A 17190-nucleotide genomic window follows, 5' to 3' on the forward strand; every position below is an offset into this window, starting at 1 on the left:
CACGTGTTAGACACTGACTTATCCCTATGTAGGATTCAGGATAAAATTTTCTGTGCATGTAAGGTACGGATTTTGATGTTATTAATAACGACCTGCCACGATGTCGAATATGCGGGCTTTTGTCCTTTTTTACGACGAAAGACTAACCGACAATGCTTGTTAGGCGCTGACTTATCCCTACTTAGGATTCGAGATAAAATTCTTCGTGCGTGTAAGGCACTGATTTTGGTGTTATTAATAACGACCTGCCACGATGTCGAATATGTGGGCTTTTGTCCTTTTTACGACGAAAGACTAACCGACAACACGTGTTAGGCACTGATTTATCCTTACTTAGGATTCATGATAAAATTCCATGTGCGTGTTAGGCACGGATTTTAGCATTATTAATAATGGCCTATCACGATGTTGAATATGTGGGCTTTTGTCCTTTTTATGGAGAAAGACTAATCGGCAACGCGTGTTAGGCGCTGACTTATCCCTACTTAGGATTCGGAATAAAATTCCTCGTGCGTGTCAGGCATGAATTTTGACGTTATTAATAACGGCCTGCCACAATGTTGAATATGTAAGATTTTGTCCTTCTTATGGTGAAAGACTAACCGGCAATGCGTATTAGGCGCTTACTTATCCCTACTTAGGATTCAGGATAAAATTCCACATGCGTGTAAGGCATGAATTATGATGTTATTAATAACGACATGCCACAATATCGAATACGTGGGCTTTTTTCCTGTTTACGATAAAGGACTAACTAGCAACACGTGTTAGGCGTTGACTTTTCTCTACTTAGGATTCGGGATAAAATTCCCCATGCATATAATGCATGGATTTTGATGTTGGAAGGTGGTGTATTCTCTTGGGGCAAAAACGAACCCGATGCTGGAGAGGAAAATTTTTTATATTCTATCTCCAGGTGCAAAAAAAAAAATCAAAGTGGGATCTCTACTTCGAGAATCAAAAAAGATTCGGATAACCCTAACTGTCAGAAGGTTTGATTACCCACTCTGAAGGTGGATTTCTCATTTATCGAGAGGGAACTCCAGTTTTGGTCTTAACTATAGGAAGGTTTGACCAAATGGGAGGTTTAAGATGACCCTGACTGTAGGAAGGTTTGATCGCTCGATTTAAAAGTGAACCTCTCGTTCATGAAAGGAATCAAGAGGGGATTTTGGTTTTGGTCCTAACTATAGGAAGGTTTGACCAAGAAATAATGGGAGTGGAGATACAACTAACACTGAGAATGTTGATTCGTACAAATCACTCGGTGGGTTTTTTAGTGTCAAGGGGCTAGGACTTAACACAAAGGGGTTTGATGATTGCCAAGGATCAACAGCTTGAATTTTTGAATACCGTGTTGAGACTTTAACATTAGGAGTGCTAAGTGCACCAACACAATAGGAGTTTGGATGGACTCAGCCGAAAGAATTTTGGTGGACCCACCGTCAGTTAATTTGATCATTGAGAGACTTTATGGTAGAGGACCATGAATCATCAAGCACTCCATAGTTATACTATAAGAGTTTCGTGAGGAAAGATTGACTGAATAAAGTCATTGAATCTCATCTCGACAAAAGAGTGCTCGGAAAATCACAGTGGGTGGGTTTTAATCATATTGGAAATGATTAAATAGACATAGTGAGAGGTTCTTAATCAAAATTAGGAATGAATTATTCCGAAGACTGGTTTTCACCATGAATAATCAGTTTTGGATTATCCTTAAGAATACCATGTGTAGTATCCTTCCGGAACTTTCCTTTGGAATGCATTAAGGTATCCCACCCCCAGCTCTTTGGCGAACCTGAATCCGATTGTATTTGGCCACATTGTTAGGTTATACTTAAGAATATTAAAAATAATATTCTTCAAAAACTTCCCGTTAAAGGAAATAAGGGAAGCAGTTTAACCTCGTATACCTGTCGGAGGATAGTGTGAAGTAGTTTATACTCTTATACTTGTCCGAGTCTGGGAAGGAGAAATTTATACTCATATACTTTTTAGAGTGTGGGAAGGAGCAGTTTATACTCTTATACCTGTCAGAGTATTAGAAGGAGTAGTTTATACTCTTATACTTGTTGGAGTGTCGGAAGGAGTAGTTTATACTCTTATACTTGTCGGAGTGCTTGGAAAATCACAGTGGGTGAGTTTTAATCATATTGAAAATGATTAAAATAGCCATAGTGAGAGGTTCTTAATTAAAATTAGGAATGAATTATTCCGATGATTGGTTTTCATCTTAAATAATTAGTTTTGGGTTATCCTTAAGAATACCATTTATAGCATTCTCCAGGAACTTTCTATGGGAATGCATTAAGGTATCCCACCCCTAGCTTTTTGGCGAACATGAACCCAATTGTATTCGGCCACACTGCCGGGTTATCCTTAAGAATATTAAGAGTAATATTCGCCAGGAACTTCCCGTTGTTGAAAATAAGGGAAGCAGTTTAACCTCGTATACCTGTCGGAGGTCGACAGGTTATCCTTAAGAATATTAAGAGTGATATTCTCTAGGAACTTCCATTTGTTAAAAATAAGGAAAGTAGTTTAACCTCGTATACCCATCGGAGGAATGAGAGAAGCAATTTAACCTCTTATACTTATCAAAGGATAGAGAGAAGCAGTTTATACTCTTATACTTATCAGAGTGAAACGTTCTCATTCGGCTCATTTCAGCATTATGATGTCGGCATTGATCAAGGCTTGAATGCTGTTCTTGAGAGTGAAGCAAGCCTTGGTGGGATAAAGAATCCTCCTGTGGTACACACAGTACTTTGGATCCGAAGTATTATTAGCTTCCTCCTGATTTGTAATAGGTAGCAGCTTGATTTTGTTATTTTTAAGGAGGTATTTAAAGATAGCTGGAACCTCTTCATCCTTGAAGGAGTACTCTTTTTAGAGTCTCGGATCCGGAGTCCTTCGCTATTTCTGAGGTTATTGTTGTGACGTGTGATTAGCATCAATAGCCGCTGTAAGTGCTTTCCCCTACCACGAGAAGAAAAATTTGAGTTCGAGGGTTAGTCGTTGGTTAACCTCTTTTAAGTTTTTTTCTTTTGAGAAAATATTCAGCCTGTTCCCCGTGCAGTTTTAATTATTTCCATGTTGTGGATGACACGACCCCTAAGGCTTCCAACACATCAATGGAGAGATTGTTGTGGCGTGTCTGCAAGATGAATTCCTCTATGACAGGATCCCTATAATTCATTGAATTGTTACGGAAGCGTTTAACAAAACTATCAATTGACTCCCTGTCCTTTTGCTTCTCGTTCAAAAGGACTCCAATCAACACTTCGGTGTCATCGTCGAAAAAGTTGTTGAGGAATGAGTTTTCCATGTCGTTCCAGCTGTTGATACTTCCTAACTTGAGACGGTGGTACAAATCAAAGGTGGCCCCAGGAAAGGTGCCAACGAATGATCGGATTATTAAAGGTTCATTGCCGGAGATCACACCCAGGTGAGACTTGAAGTAAATTAGGTGTTGAGTGGGTGAGTCCTTTTCGTCGACGACGTGAAGTTAATTAGATTGAACTTCGCTGAATACGGGATTGACTCCTACTCCATTGGGTAAGGACATAGAATATCAGTCTTCTTTACCTCTTGAGCAGACATCAGTGCGTTGATCTTGCTCTCCAGGTCTTTTATTTTCTCATCCTCACCCGCATTTTCCTTTGGGCAATTTCGGGGAAGAATAACTGGACCACCCCCAGCGTTGTCATCCTCGGTGGGACTACCCCCATCATTCTGGTCAACAGAAGGGGTATCAACGTTAAGATTTTTCATCCACTTCCGAATCACTATCTATCTGATTGGTAGTGTTGCGATGACTAGATTCACTAATCTGATTTGATAAGGCTTAAATCTGTTGATCATGCAATTCCCTTATCCGTTGCATAGTCATTTCCATTTCGAATTTGAAATTCTCTTTCTATTTGGCCAGAGAGTCTTTTAGGATTTTGGCCATTTGTTTAGGGTTGATCATGAACACCTCACGAGATTGTTCTGTGCTCGACATCGTATAGTCAGAAGCGATCACAGAATTAACGTCTGACATTTCATCCTCCGAGGAGTGTACTCTATCTGGTCTAGGTAGTCTAGTTCCTGACCATAACCAAGTGATGCGCTGAGATGCCTCTGAGAAAGAGTCAGGGCTATAACGCTTTATCGGTTTTCCTTTATTGGCCACATTGATGGTAACTACTGGAAGCTCGTCATCATGGTCAGTAGATTTCTTCTTGTAGAAGCATCTTGATTTATATTTGGACACTTCGGTGGAGATTCTTTCGAATACCGAGACCCTCAATGGAGTAGTCTTGGGTCATCTACACTCTGATAATACTATCCTGATTAACCTCTCACAAGGACAATGAGAGTCTGATTGTGGGATACTTCTTTTTTAAGATTTCTTAGTACCCCCAGCCTGATAGTACAACTCATTGACATTATGGTCAGAGCAACCTATCGGCTATTGGTTTGAGTCTCTTGGTATAAAGTTGTCGTTTGACAGACACGTTTTCTTCTGAATGGGTAATGCCTTGTTGGCGTTCGTAGGAATCGTACGTTTGGGACCACCCCTTCATGAGGATGCATCCTTAACAGCCTCCTGGCCTTCTGCACGCACCCCCAGTCTAGAGGCGATATGAATTACCTTATGCACGACATTCAAATATGTACAATGAGACGTCCTACTCTGTTTGGAGGTGGTGGGACACCTTTCAGCAGTAAATGGTTTAATGGGAGGACGTGTACGACCCCCAGACTGTGGAACTACTCGGGTTCTATTCATCGGAGCTTTGCCTCGATCTTCGTATGAAGGACCAAGGCAACCCGCAATCATAATCTTGAATTTTGATAGGTTAACACTGCCGTGGACTTCACCAAAGGTACGTGAGAAGTTGGAACAGGAACGGGGGCTATAGGAAACTCAGAAATGGTTGCGGGAGGTGAGGCGAGTGTCGGCCAGACTGAGCTAGCTCAACCATGGCGTGGGCCACCATTTGGTGGATTAGCCTTAGCCGAGCCACTCTTTGGGTGGCTCAGCCTTAGCTAAGTCAGCAGGAGGTGGTTCGCACTTTCTGACAGTTTTGAGCGTTGTTCGATTTGTTTTCGATGTTGTTTTGGACTTTGGCCTCCAGACTTGGCGTAGTTTTGGTGGTTTCTTGACCATCTCTTCCCTTTGTAGTTTTTATACCTCCTGTACAATAATCTGCACGTGCGCGAGTAGTGCATGACACTTTTGGAGGCGTTCCTCAAGAGTCGAACAGGTCCTTTTGATGCGGATCCATTCATCAGTTAATGGTATGGAGGAAGAGTCATTTGCTCGCTCCTGGAACGCTTGGCGCTTTCTAAATTTCAGATCCGCCTCATAGCGGATCCCATCGATTGGCTTCAAATCCTTAGCGAGCTGATGCGCGAGGCGTTGCTGTTACCTTTGATGAGCCCTCTTTGTCAGAATTGGCGCGCCTTCATTAAACAACTCCTGGACTGAGTAGGAGTCGTTGTGATCTTAAATCTTGGCTTCATTGGATGCCGGAGGAGCGTTGTGAGGGGATGCCTCAGCAACACTTGGGCAAGAGTCACCCCGAACCTTTTTGCTGCTGATATCTTCCCGTACTTGCGGGACGAGGAAGATCTTTATAAGGATGAGGAGAGATATTCCTCAAACTTAGCCTGATCAAACTCGTACTCGACCTCTTCTTCAACCGGGATCTTGATCAACGGTTACGACACAACAGCCTTGGCAGCGAGGCTGTTGACTCCCACTGTGGTCGCTAGCATATTTGGGGTGAAAGTTAATTGTTTCATCGCTGAATCTATTACAATTATTTATCAATTATAGATTCAAGAGAGTGTATCTTTTTATAAGGTCTCTCATTACACAAATAAAACGAAAATTACAACTCTCTTCAAACACACGCAGATGACGTTTATCACCCGCAGCTTGCATAGAATCTTTACCTGTGCTGGGGACGCGTTAGTCCGTGGACCATTGCGGATCAGATCCGGTTGACAAAAAAGTTAATTAATGCTCTTGCTTCACAAAGGAAACAATCGCAGAAGTGATAATCTTAACCAAGCGAGATTACGACTCTTCTCGAGATCAAAACCAAGTTTGATCCGAAGGAAAGGGGGAACTAGCCTCAGATCATTCGAATAGCTTCCTCTTTATGCTGAAGTTTGCCAAGATCTGCTAGCATTCCTCTAAAATTCGTGATCCACTCTTTAATTTGACAGCACCTCGCCCTCTGATTTCAGATCCCTACAAATGAAGGCCCTAGGCTTATTTTTATAGGCTTTGGTTATAGTATTTTCGGATAAAAATTAATAATTTGACCTCATCCGTAGTTAACAACTGCTTAACCACGTTTAGGGATAATATCAAAGCAGTTGGGAGGCTCTGAAATGATCAAATCTCGAGAAAACCCGTCGAAAACGTGTTTTCGGCTCAAAACTGTGCGAGCCACCAAATGGTGTCTCGCGCCCATGCGAGCCACCATTTGGTGGCTCATACTTGGGCCGAGTCACTGGCTTTGGCCAAGTCGTTTTAACGCCACTCGGCCACCAGAGCCACTGGCTTTGGCCGAGTCGTTTTGAGGCGACTCGGTCGCTGGGGCTTTTCCGATTCGTTCGGGTTCGACTTGTTTCATCGTTACGCGCATTTCATCATTTCATTGACTTATACGCTTCACCGATTCACTTCATGCATTTCATTAACTTGAAAGCGACTGACAAGTGCACAAGCCACTTAGAGCTGGCTGATGAGCGCACGGGCCACTTGGAGCTGGCCGGTGAGCGCGCGGGCTATTTAGAGATGACTGGTGAACACACGGGCTACTTAGAGGTGGCCGGTGAGCACGCCGGTCATTTGGAGATGGCTGGTGAATGGAGGTGGCCGGTGAGCACGCGGGCCACTTGGAGGTGGCCGATGAGCGTGCGGGCCACTTGGGGGTGACCGGTGAGCACGAGGGCCATTTGATTTGTCGTTACGGTGGCTTGTTGCTACATTATCAACGGTTCACGGATTCGCTTCATGCGCTTGTTGGTGTTAGATAATCCTCCTTGACTCAGATAATGACGCTCATCGTCTTCTCTCTATCTCGAACTACGTGCGGGAATCTATAGGCAGTTTTTTGATACCTACACAAATAATCCCTTAAAAGTTTCAAAAATTATAAACACCCCACGAAAAATCTAAAAAATTACAAATAGCCCTATGAAAGTTGCAAATAACCCCTTTAGATTCAAAAATTATAAATAAATCCTTGAGAAATTGAGAATTATAAATAGCACCATAAAATTCAGAAAAGTATGTAACGCCTCCTTTAAAATCCATAAATTACAAACAATCCTTAAAAAGTCTGAAAATTATGAACAATCTTCTAAAACATTAAAAATTGACAAATAGTACACTAAAGTTTTATAAAACAAACCCCTAAATTTTTTACAAATAACCCCTTTAGAAGTTTCAAAGAAGTTGCTAAAGTAACAAATATTATACTAAAAATATCAAAAAATTACAAACAACCCTGTAAAGTTTTTAAAAAAACCTATGAAAGTTTCTAAAATTACAAACACCTCCAGATAATTTTTTAAAAAACCACTAAAAGTTTTGTAAATTACAAATAACCTCATAAAAATTTGACAAAACAACTTTAAAAACTTTACATCCATCCCATAAAAGTTTCAAAAATTAGAAACAACCCTCAAAATTTTATAAACAACAAAAAATCTAAAATTATGAATGATATAGTAATGAAACATATTATATTATAATATATCATTCATGTGAGGAATGCATGAGGTGGGAAGGTATAATGGTCATGAGTCTTTTGTCCTTATTACTAGGGTGTGGTATAACTTTCTACTATCCATTTTGGCGATTTTAGAAAAGTACTAATGTCATTCCTATCCCAATCCCGAGCAAGCCAAATATGAGCTTGATTAAAATATCGGGATATTGAAATCACATTCGTTTTTCTAGTTTTAAAAAAGGGGAAAATGTGTCTATGCCCCAAAAAATAAAGGGAATGTGACCCAGCCCCTCAATGTTTTTTCCTTACTCTTTAACCCCAAAAACGCATAAAATATGTTCAGCCCTCTTTTCACACTCTCCCATGAATTCATCCCAAAACATTCTGAAAATACCCCTTCCCTTATCTTCTTCTTCTTCTTCTCTTTTGTGGCTTTCTCCTCCTCCTCTCAATCTCCCCCCTCCTCCTCTCAATCTATTCCCCTCCCCCTCCCTCTCCCAATGGTAGTCCTCCATCGCCGCCCTCTACTTTGACCATACCCTCTCCAACGTCACCCGCTCCTTCGCCATCCTCCTCTCAATTGCCAGCCAATGCTCCACCATCATCTGCTACTCAGGGCCGCCCTCTACTTATAACCTCATTATTGCTGCGTCAAGTAGAGGATTGAAAGAATTTGTTTTGGAATGTTGTGGTTGGATTAAAGATACGAGTTTTGTTAGGAAAAGGGTGTTTGAGTGTATGGTCAGAGGATTGAGCTTGGTAGGTATGGTTGAGGATGCACAGAAGGTGCTTGATGAAATGGGTCACTTAGGGTTTAAGTCATCGGGGTTTGAGTATAGAGTGGTGATTCAAGGGTATGGATGTTTGGGGTTGTTTGAGGAGATGAGGAGGGTGATTGGGAGAATGGAGGATGCTAAAATTGGAATTGATACGGTTTGTGCGAATTTGGTGCTCTCTTGTTATGGTGACTATGGAAATTTGGCGAAAATGGTTACTTGGATTAGAAATATGAGGGTGTTGGGGATTGGTTATTCTATTCGAACTTGCAACTCCATGTTGAATTCTTATCCTAGTGTAGTTTCGATGGTTAAGGATTTACGGAATCTTCCCCTTTCGATGGATGACCTACTCGAAATGTTGAATGATGAGGAGGCTTTGCTAGTTAAGGATTTGGCTGGCGCATCAATCTTGCTTGAGAAATTGACATGGTTTGATTCAGAAGGAAAGTTGGATTTGCATGGTTTTCACTTGGCATCAGCATACATTATCCTATTGCAGTGGATGGAGGAGTTCAGGCGTAGGTTAAGGGTTAAAGAATAGGGGGAATACAGAGAGTTTAAGTTGAATAAACAAGAACATGAAGCTTGTTATTGCTTGGATGAGATTGTGAAAAGGAGAAGAGCAGAAATGAATTTGATAGGTGAGCTGCAGAAGAAAAGAGGAAGAAGATGTTAATTTTTATAATAGGAATGTTTGTACTTTTTATTCTTGTGTAGTTTCTTCAAAATTACTTGTAACGTGTCATGTTTCATTATTCAATTGATTATACTATATGTTCTTATGGTTTGGTTGTACTTAGATCAAAATTTAATAAAATGTATTGTGTCTAGTTAGTGATTAATTTTGGTGTAATTTATTACGATTGTATGTAAAATGTATTGTGGCTGTCATGTGAATATATACATAATGTTGAGGTTATAGTGCAGCTAACATGTACATTTGACAAATTAACATATTTAGTTGCATGCTATCATGTTATAAAGAAAATAACATATAATAGTGAAAGTTAATATATTATGCTGAAAGTTAACATATTCAGCCGATAGTTAGCATGAAGAGATCAAATATAACATATTCGTAAGAAAGTTAACTGTAGGCTGTCTAAAAATCACAATAGATAGCTGATTCCCTATCAAACACCGATGATGGAAGTTACAATCTGACGACTTCCAAAAGGCTACAATTTGAAGACTTTCACGTAGATCGATGGAGGTTACAATCTGATGACCTTCACAATAACTGATGAAAGCTCTAATCAACAACCTTCACAATCAACATCGGGAGTTACAATCTGACGACTCTCACATATCAAAGAACTAAAGTAAAGATTACAAATCAACGATCTTTGCAATATTCTGACAAAAAGAGACTATAAATCGACGGTCTCTTCAAACCAAGACGTGGAAGTCCTCCCCGCGTACCAGCATCAAGACGCACCACGTTCATAGCCACGAACGCAGCTCAGATGTAGCTTCTAACGCTGCTAACGCAGCTTCCAACGCTGCCAACGTAGCTTTCAAATCGTTGCAAATGCAGCTCAGACGCAGCTTCCAACGCTGCCAACGTAGCTTCCAAATCACTGCAAATGCAGCTCAGACGCAGCTTCCAACGCTGCCAACACAACTTCCAAATAACTGCAAACGCAGCTCAGATGCAGCTTCCAGACATTGCGTCCGAGCTTCCAGACGCTACGTTCAAGCTTCCAGACACTGCGTTTGAATGCAGAATTCACGTCAAAACGCGGATTTTGCGTTTGACTCATTCAAACACGAGCTGAACGGTTTCAAAATTATTTCCCACGATCTGAGGGGATCACAACTCCACTCAGGAGTGATTTAAGGGGCGGTTACATCCCATTAGCCCCACTTATGAGCGGATTAAAGGGGCGGTTACACCCCTTAATTCCTTATAAATATGGGTAAACTCAATTGAGTTCGGGCTGGCTTTTGGATCCGGCTCGGGGGCAGCAAAAAAGAGATCCTTGGCTTGTCTAACCAATTACAGTTAAGATCAATCAACTCATCAAGAGTTCTAAAATTTGCTTTGCAAGTTCTCCACGGCGTCAAATCGTGAGGAGGAGATACCGTTCCAGTGAATCAAGACGTGCGGATCATTAACGGAGAGCAAACTCGACACGAGCATTCGAGGGAGGCACTCCATCGCCATCGTGAAGAACCCAGAATTAAACAAATGGGAGAATCAGATTCATTCTCCTCTCTTTTGTAATCAGAAAATCCAATTGTAACTGAGATTAAAGGAATCCAAATCGATTTTCCTTCATTTCTTTTTACTTCAAATTTTCCACCAAACATTAACATATACACCTGAAAGTTAACATATACAAATGAGAGTTAACATGCTCACGTGAAAGTTAATATGTTCAGGTTAAAGGTAACATTTTTAGTTTGCAACAATGGGCATGACATGGGTCTTGTAATGATAAAGAGCTAAAGTTTTTTGTGACATGTATAGTATTAGTTGTCTAATACCCCTTATCCAAATGTTATTTACTGGTTATCTTGTGAAAGCTAGCATTGTTAAAATGAGGAAGAGGTGAGGAGGAGGGAGGATTTCAGTGGAGAGGAGAGAGGGGAGAGCGAAGAGGTACCATGTTGAGTCCTTGGCGGGTGAGGATTGAGACAGGAGGCTCTTTGAGAATCATCCGCCTCCTCCTCTGAAGGTCACAGTCAAGCTAATTGTAATGAAGCAATTAGTGATTGGGTCCGATGCTGCTTATTAGTATAATATTTTTGGTAAGGCAATGTAGATTTTCAAGACTTTTGTAGCACATTGTTATGTGCAACTTGTAATTCCGTACTGTGTTTACTTTTGTGTTTGGGGTCTGACTTAGATTTCCAACTGATGCAGGTTTTAATATAGAACTTTGTTTAGAAATTGAAGTTTGCTAATTTTTAGGTATGTGTTTGGGTTTGTTTTTGTTAATGTTATTTGTTTGATGAAATGCACGAGTTAGGAGAATTCTGATGGGGTTTGCTCGTTTGATGGATGTTTGATGAATTGCTTGAATGGGTTACTTGTTTAGGCTTTCCATGGATTCACGCACTTATGGTTTGTATATATCAATAATTTATATATCAATTATAAATTATCTTGAGGGACTTTTAGTCTTTCAAACACATCGAGTTTTAGTTCAAAAAAAACTTGTTATGAAGAAAGTTAACATATTATTATGAAAGTTAACATGTTCAGCTGAAAGTTAATATGTTACGAGGAGAGTTAACATATAATGATGAAAGCTAACATAATTTATGAAGAAAGTTAACATATTATTATGAAAGTTAACATGTAACAGTGAAAGTTAACATATTATGAGATTTAATAGTGTATTATAACTTAAAGATTATGTACATAATCTGTATATATTATGTACACAATAACCTCAAGATTATATACATATTATGTACCATAATATTCAGGTTTTGATACACATAATTTATATATAATCTTCAGTTTATTATGCACATCAAGTTCTATTTGTATGAACTTGTACATATCACATGACAGCCACAATACATTTCACATACAATCATAATAAATAATCACAAACTAGTATAACTACGTGCAGATAGACCCCATCATAAATCTAAATGTAGTTTTTATGAGCTCAAGAAAACCACCAGCACTCACACACATACGAAATTATGGAAGAAGAGAGAACTTCCACAGCCTGTGTAATTTTACAATGAACAAATTTTGAAATATTCCTATTAATCCATCTTATCTTAAACTATCAATTTATAGTCTATCATGTAATGGGAATGAAGGATGCCAAGAATGAATGGTAGAAGCTGATATACTGGTTATTCTGGCAGACAGGTTGCCTTGGGCATGTAGAAGGAATTTGCATAAGGATGGAGCCTAGAAAGAGCTTGATTTGTCTTTCTGGTTCCTGCGTCAAAACAAACATTTAAGTATGGGTGTTCTTCCACAAAAAAGCTGGCCTACATCCATATCAGAGCAGTCAATGGGCATATACTATGTTATACAACCCATGAACCTGTTGCTTATTTGCTTGATCTCTGTTGATGAAAATGAGCAATAAGAAAACACAAGTCATCCACAACCTTCTTAAAATACATAGAAAAAACTGAGCAGGAAAAAGGACTACAATGTAAAAGGCGCGACACTTGCAAGTAAACTATTAATAGGTATCTCAAAACTTGAAACAAAAAAAGGACATACTACATAAGTAACAAACGTTAATAGAAGAATTCTTTGTCATGGTTCAAGTGCATAATGAAGGAAACAAAAATCATGACTAATAGAAGAATTCTTTGTCATGGTTCAAGTGCATAATGAAGGAAACAAAAATCATGACTTCAAAATCTATGAAAGAAACAAAGTTTGTCATGGTTCAAGTGCATAATGAAGGAAACAAAAATCATGACTTCAAAATCTATGAAAGAAACAAAGCTTCAACAAGATACTAATTCCTAATAGAAGGCAAGGACATAATCTCAACCAACTACTTCATGAACATGGACCGGTCTTCAGGAAGCTACGATAAACATCAATCATAAAAAAAGCAAGAAGAAATCACAGCACTGATAACATGAAACCATAAATGTTTCACCAATCACTCACTACCACAAATACATGGCATTTTAAAGAAATAAACAATTTTAAAAGAGAAGTCATTACAAAGCTTCCATGATGTTTAATGTACTAGATTGAATGCATGCCAAAAGATTTATATGCTATATGTATAGAATAGTTTCATATAAACTTGACCTTACCCATGATCCTTTACCATAAGTTATTTACATTAGTCAAGGAAATTTATATTAAATCCTTTATCCCTTTGTCTATACTCCCCAGATCCTTTGTACATTGTTGATCAGAAAAACATGGAAAACAATAGAGAGGTACCAAATCCTAAGCATAAACTGAGTGAAACTCATAATACAATTCCTCAAAAGGCACACAATAGGCATGTACAATAATTTTACCTATGATTAGCGGGTTCGTTGATAGCTCCGCGAGGTAGACGCCGCAGTGGTGGTCAATAGGGAGGTGGTGGGAGGCGATGGAGTTGGCGATGACCTGCTGGATGGAGAGGCGGGTAAGGTCCCGACCGCGGGGGAAGAGTAGATCGGCGTTAGTGTTAGTGGTTGCGGAGAAGATGAAGCCACAGAGGGAGGGGGAGGAGATTGAGAGGAGGAGGAGAAAGCCAAAAAGGAGAAGAAAAAGATAAGGGAAGGGGTATTTTCAGAATGTTTTGGGATGAATTCCTGGGAGAGTGTGAAAAGGGGGATGAACATATTTTTTTGGGTTTTTGGGGTTAAAGAGTAAGGGAAAAACATTGAGGGGCTGGGTCACATCCCCTTTATTTTTTAGGGCCTAGACACATTTTCCCCTTTTAAAAAAATCATAAATTTTTATTTATATTTGTAATGGATATTGATAATTAAGCTATCTAGATTTGAATTTTAAATTTAAAATTATAATTTATCTAAGATACCACTCAAACTTTCTATTTAACTAATAAAAACTTTATTCTCTTATTCTCATTACATAAAAAAAGAGATAGTCATTGTTTCTTCCTTCATAAATATTTAACAAAATATTAGGTAATAGATGATCTGTAAATTATAGTTTATAAAGAAATGTAATCAACCATCTCACTTATTACACTAAGTAAGCTTAACGTGTTCCATGGGCATAATGACCCAACATATAGAAACCAAAAAAATTGAGACAATCCATGCCAACATGGACTTAATACTTGTATATAAAGGAGGGATAACCAAATTAATATATATTCAGTAATAGAAAAAAACTTATTTATATTAATTTTGATATTAATTTCAAAACAATATGGAAGGTGAAAGGGGAAAAAAGATTGAAAAAGGGCTAATTGCGAAACCAAGCGAGTTACACTTACTATCCATATACTATTATTGTTGCACATACACCCTCTACGAACCTAATGTTGTGAATCCAAGTTAACTTCGGGATGCACATATTTTCTATTACTAATATGCTCTTATATAGGATGGATTTCTTTCTAACTCATATTTTCTCTATTTTGCTCTCATGTGCTGAATTAATCTTTTAGAAAAAAGAAGCCAATGAACCCCGCCCTCTTTATTTATCAAACTTCATATTATACTTTTTTTTTTGAGAAAATTCTGTTGATTTTTCATCTTTTACTTTCCCCTAGTTATATCTCTTTTCTATTGTGTTGAGTTGTAATCTAAGCACTAAAGAAGAATTACTTTTAAAGCACATGCATAATGACTTATTATACTAATCTTTGCATATCAATATCATTTTATCAGAAAAATATTTCAATTATGAATAATTAGGGTATGTTGGATTTCATTATGGATAGGAAAAGTTGAGGAAAAATAGAGGAGACAAGAGTAGAGAAGATAAGGGAATTCCTTTTCCCTAAGGTTCTAACCCAATTTGGGGGTACAAATTTCTATTGATTGTAGGGTATTCTAGGGGAAATGAGGGGAACACTTCCCACCTTTAAAACTTCTCAAATAGGATGAATATGTTCCTCTACCTTCCATTCTCTCCTATTCTCCTCTATCCAAAAATCCCTAAAGACAACTTTAGTTTACAAATATATTGTTTATGTACAAAAACTACAAAGTTTAGGATATTTATGAATTTATCATATTGATTCAAGAGTTTTGATGTTTATTGAAAAGTTTGCTCGTCATAAGCTCAATGATAACATCGATAGCATGCCCTGATTTGAGGTTTCGCTACTAAAATGAGAACAAAATGGAGGAGATGAGCTAAAAAGATGTTCGATTGGTATAAGGGCATTTTAGGTATTAGAAAATGTGTGCAATTCAAGGTTAACTTGGATTAATAGTGTAACGTTCCGACTAAAATCCCTATTGTGGCTGGTTCTAAGCATAAAAGGGAGCACGGAATTACGAAACTGCCTTCCTCGTTATAACCTAAACAAATCAGAAGCTCCCACACTGTATAGGAGGTTCTGATATGATGTGGACTCAATCTCAACGGGTGTACTTGCAAGAAAAATACTACAGCGATAGTTGTGTGCAACTCATTAATATTACAGGCCACACAGAGTGCATGTTTACAATGAACCCCTAAAAAAATTCCTAATAAAAATACAAATTTGGTAATTTAGCCGCAACTTAAATGATCCCAAGACTATTAGGGCCCGTTTGGTTGGTTTCCTAAAAACCAAGAAAAGGAAATCGGTACAAGGAAATCAATAAAATAATATTTTTATCCATTTCCATCCCTAAAACTCACCCACGATATCCAATAAAATATTATTTTTATCTTCCAACTCATCTCATTTCATCTCCTTTCTTACCTTTAAAAATAAACCAAACACAAGAAATGTGTCACATCATCCAACTCATCATATCTCATCTTATCCCATTTTTAAAAATCACACACATCATCCAATAATATTGTGACAACTCATCTCATCTCATTAAACCTTCCTTTCCATCTATTTTCTAAAAAAAAAAAACAAGAAATTGATTTCGTTAAGTATGTGTCACATCATCCAATAATATACCTCCAACTCATCTCATCTCATCTATTTTCTTATTTTTAAAAATGAACCAAACGCAAACAACCTCAAAACATCATCAAATAATATACCTCCAATTCATTTCCTTATTTTTTTAACCAACCAAACAACCTCAAAACATTTTTTTTAAAAATCACTCACATCATCCAATAATAAGGTGACAACTCATCTCATCTCATCTCATCTCCTATTCTATAATTTCCTTCTTTTTTAAACCAACCAAACAACCTCACAAAAATTATTATAAGAAATATGTTTCCTATTCTTTGATTTCCCAAATTTTTTTGAGAAACTAACAGCCCCTTACATACTATTGGAGAAAATATTACATATCTGGTAGCAAACGTTACATCCACACAATGTCTAACCTGAAACTTACGTGTCCATCTTACGCGACTTATGGCCCACATCTTTATATGAGGTGCACTACTGGGTGTAGTCTTGTGTAGTGCCTACATTAATCGACGCATTTAAAAGAGTTTCCTTTTCTTGCCGTTCACTCCTGTATTTGTAAAATTCGCCCCTTTTTCATTTTTTATAAAAAAGGAAAAAAATCCCTCAAAAAAGGAAATAAAAATCGAGGAGGAAAAAGACAAGCTGGGGATTTGAGGCGATCAGCTTCGATCCAGGTAATCGAAATTTTCTCAAAGACCCCCCAAAACTTTTTAAACTTTCAAATTCAAATTCGACCTTTCCCCCAGAATTCTAGGGTTCATTTGGTTCTTTTCTTTCCTATTTGAATCGCAATTTGAAGAATAAACCTAAAAAAAAATTTATATTTTTCTTCTGAAAATTCAATCGTTAGTGGTCTTATTTAGTTAGAAATTGGGGTTTACATCAGAGGGATTGAATCCAGCTGCACCAGCTGGTGAAAAGATGCGGTCTTTGGTTGATTAGAGGCGTTTCAATCCATTATAGTAGCAATGCCGACCTTCACTGCAATAGCTTTAGAAAGTCTACTGGAACCTGGTTTAAGAAACCCTAACCCTAAGCCCCCGCCGCCTCCGGTGAGGGTGCAGAGGCAGCTTCATACACCCCCGCTCCCTTCATCTGAGAAGAAGAAGAAGAGCAACCCTTCCCCAGTCCTTTATGCAACCCCTAAAGTAACCC

The 17190-nt window shown here is 38.4% G+C and overlaps 1 protein-coding gene across 1 annotated transcript; it reads left to right on the forward strand.

Moving 5' to 3' along the window:
• On the forward strand, window positions 8511–9065 carry LOC109839188 (pentatricopeptide repeat-containing protein At2g17033-like). Its single transcript, XM_020407619.1, has one exon. The coding sequence runs from the start codon at window positions 8511–8513 to the stop codon at window positions 9063–9065; it is 555 nt and encodes a 184-aa protein (XP_020263208.1).

This window comes from Asparagus officinalis, chromosome 1 (genome assembly GCF_001876935.1).
Source record: "Asparagus officinalis chromosome 1, Aspof.V1, whole genome shotgun sequence".
NCBI lineage: Eukaryota > Viridiplantae > Streptophyta > Magnoliopsida > Asparagales > Asparagaceae > Asparagus > Asparagus officinalis.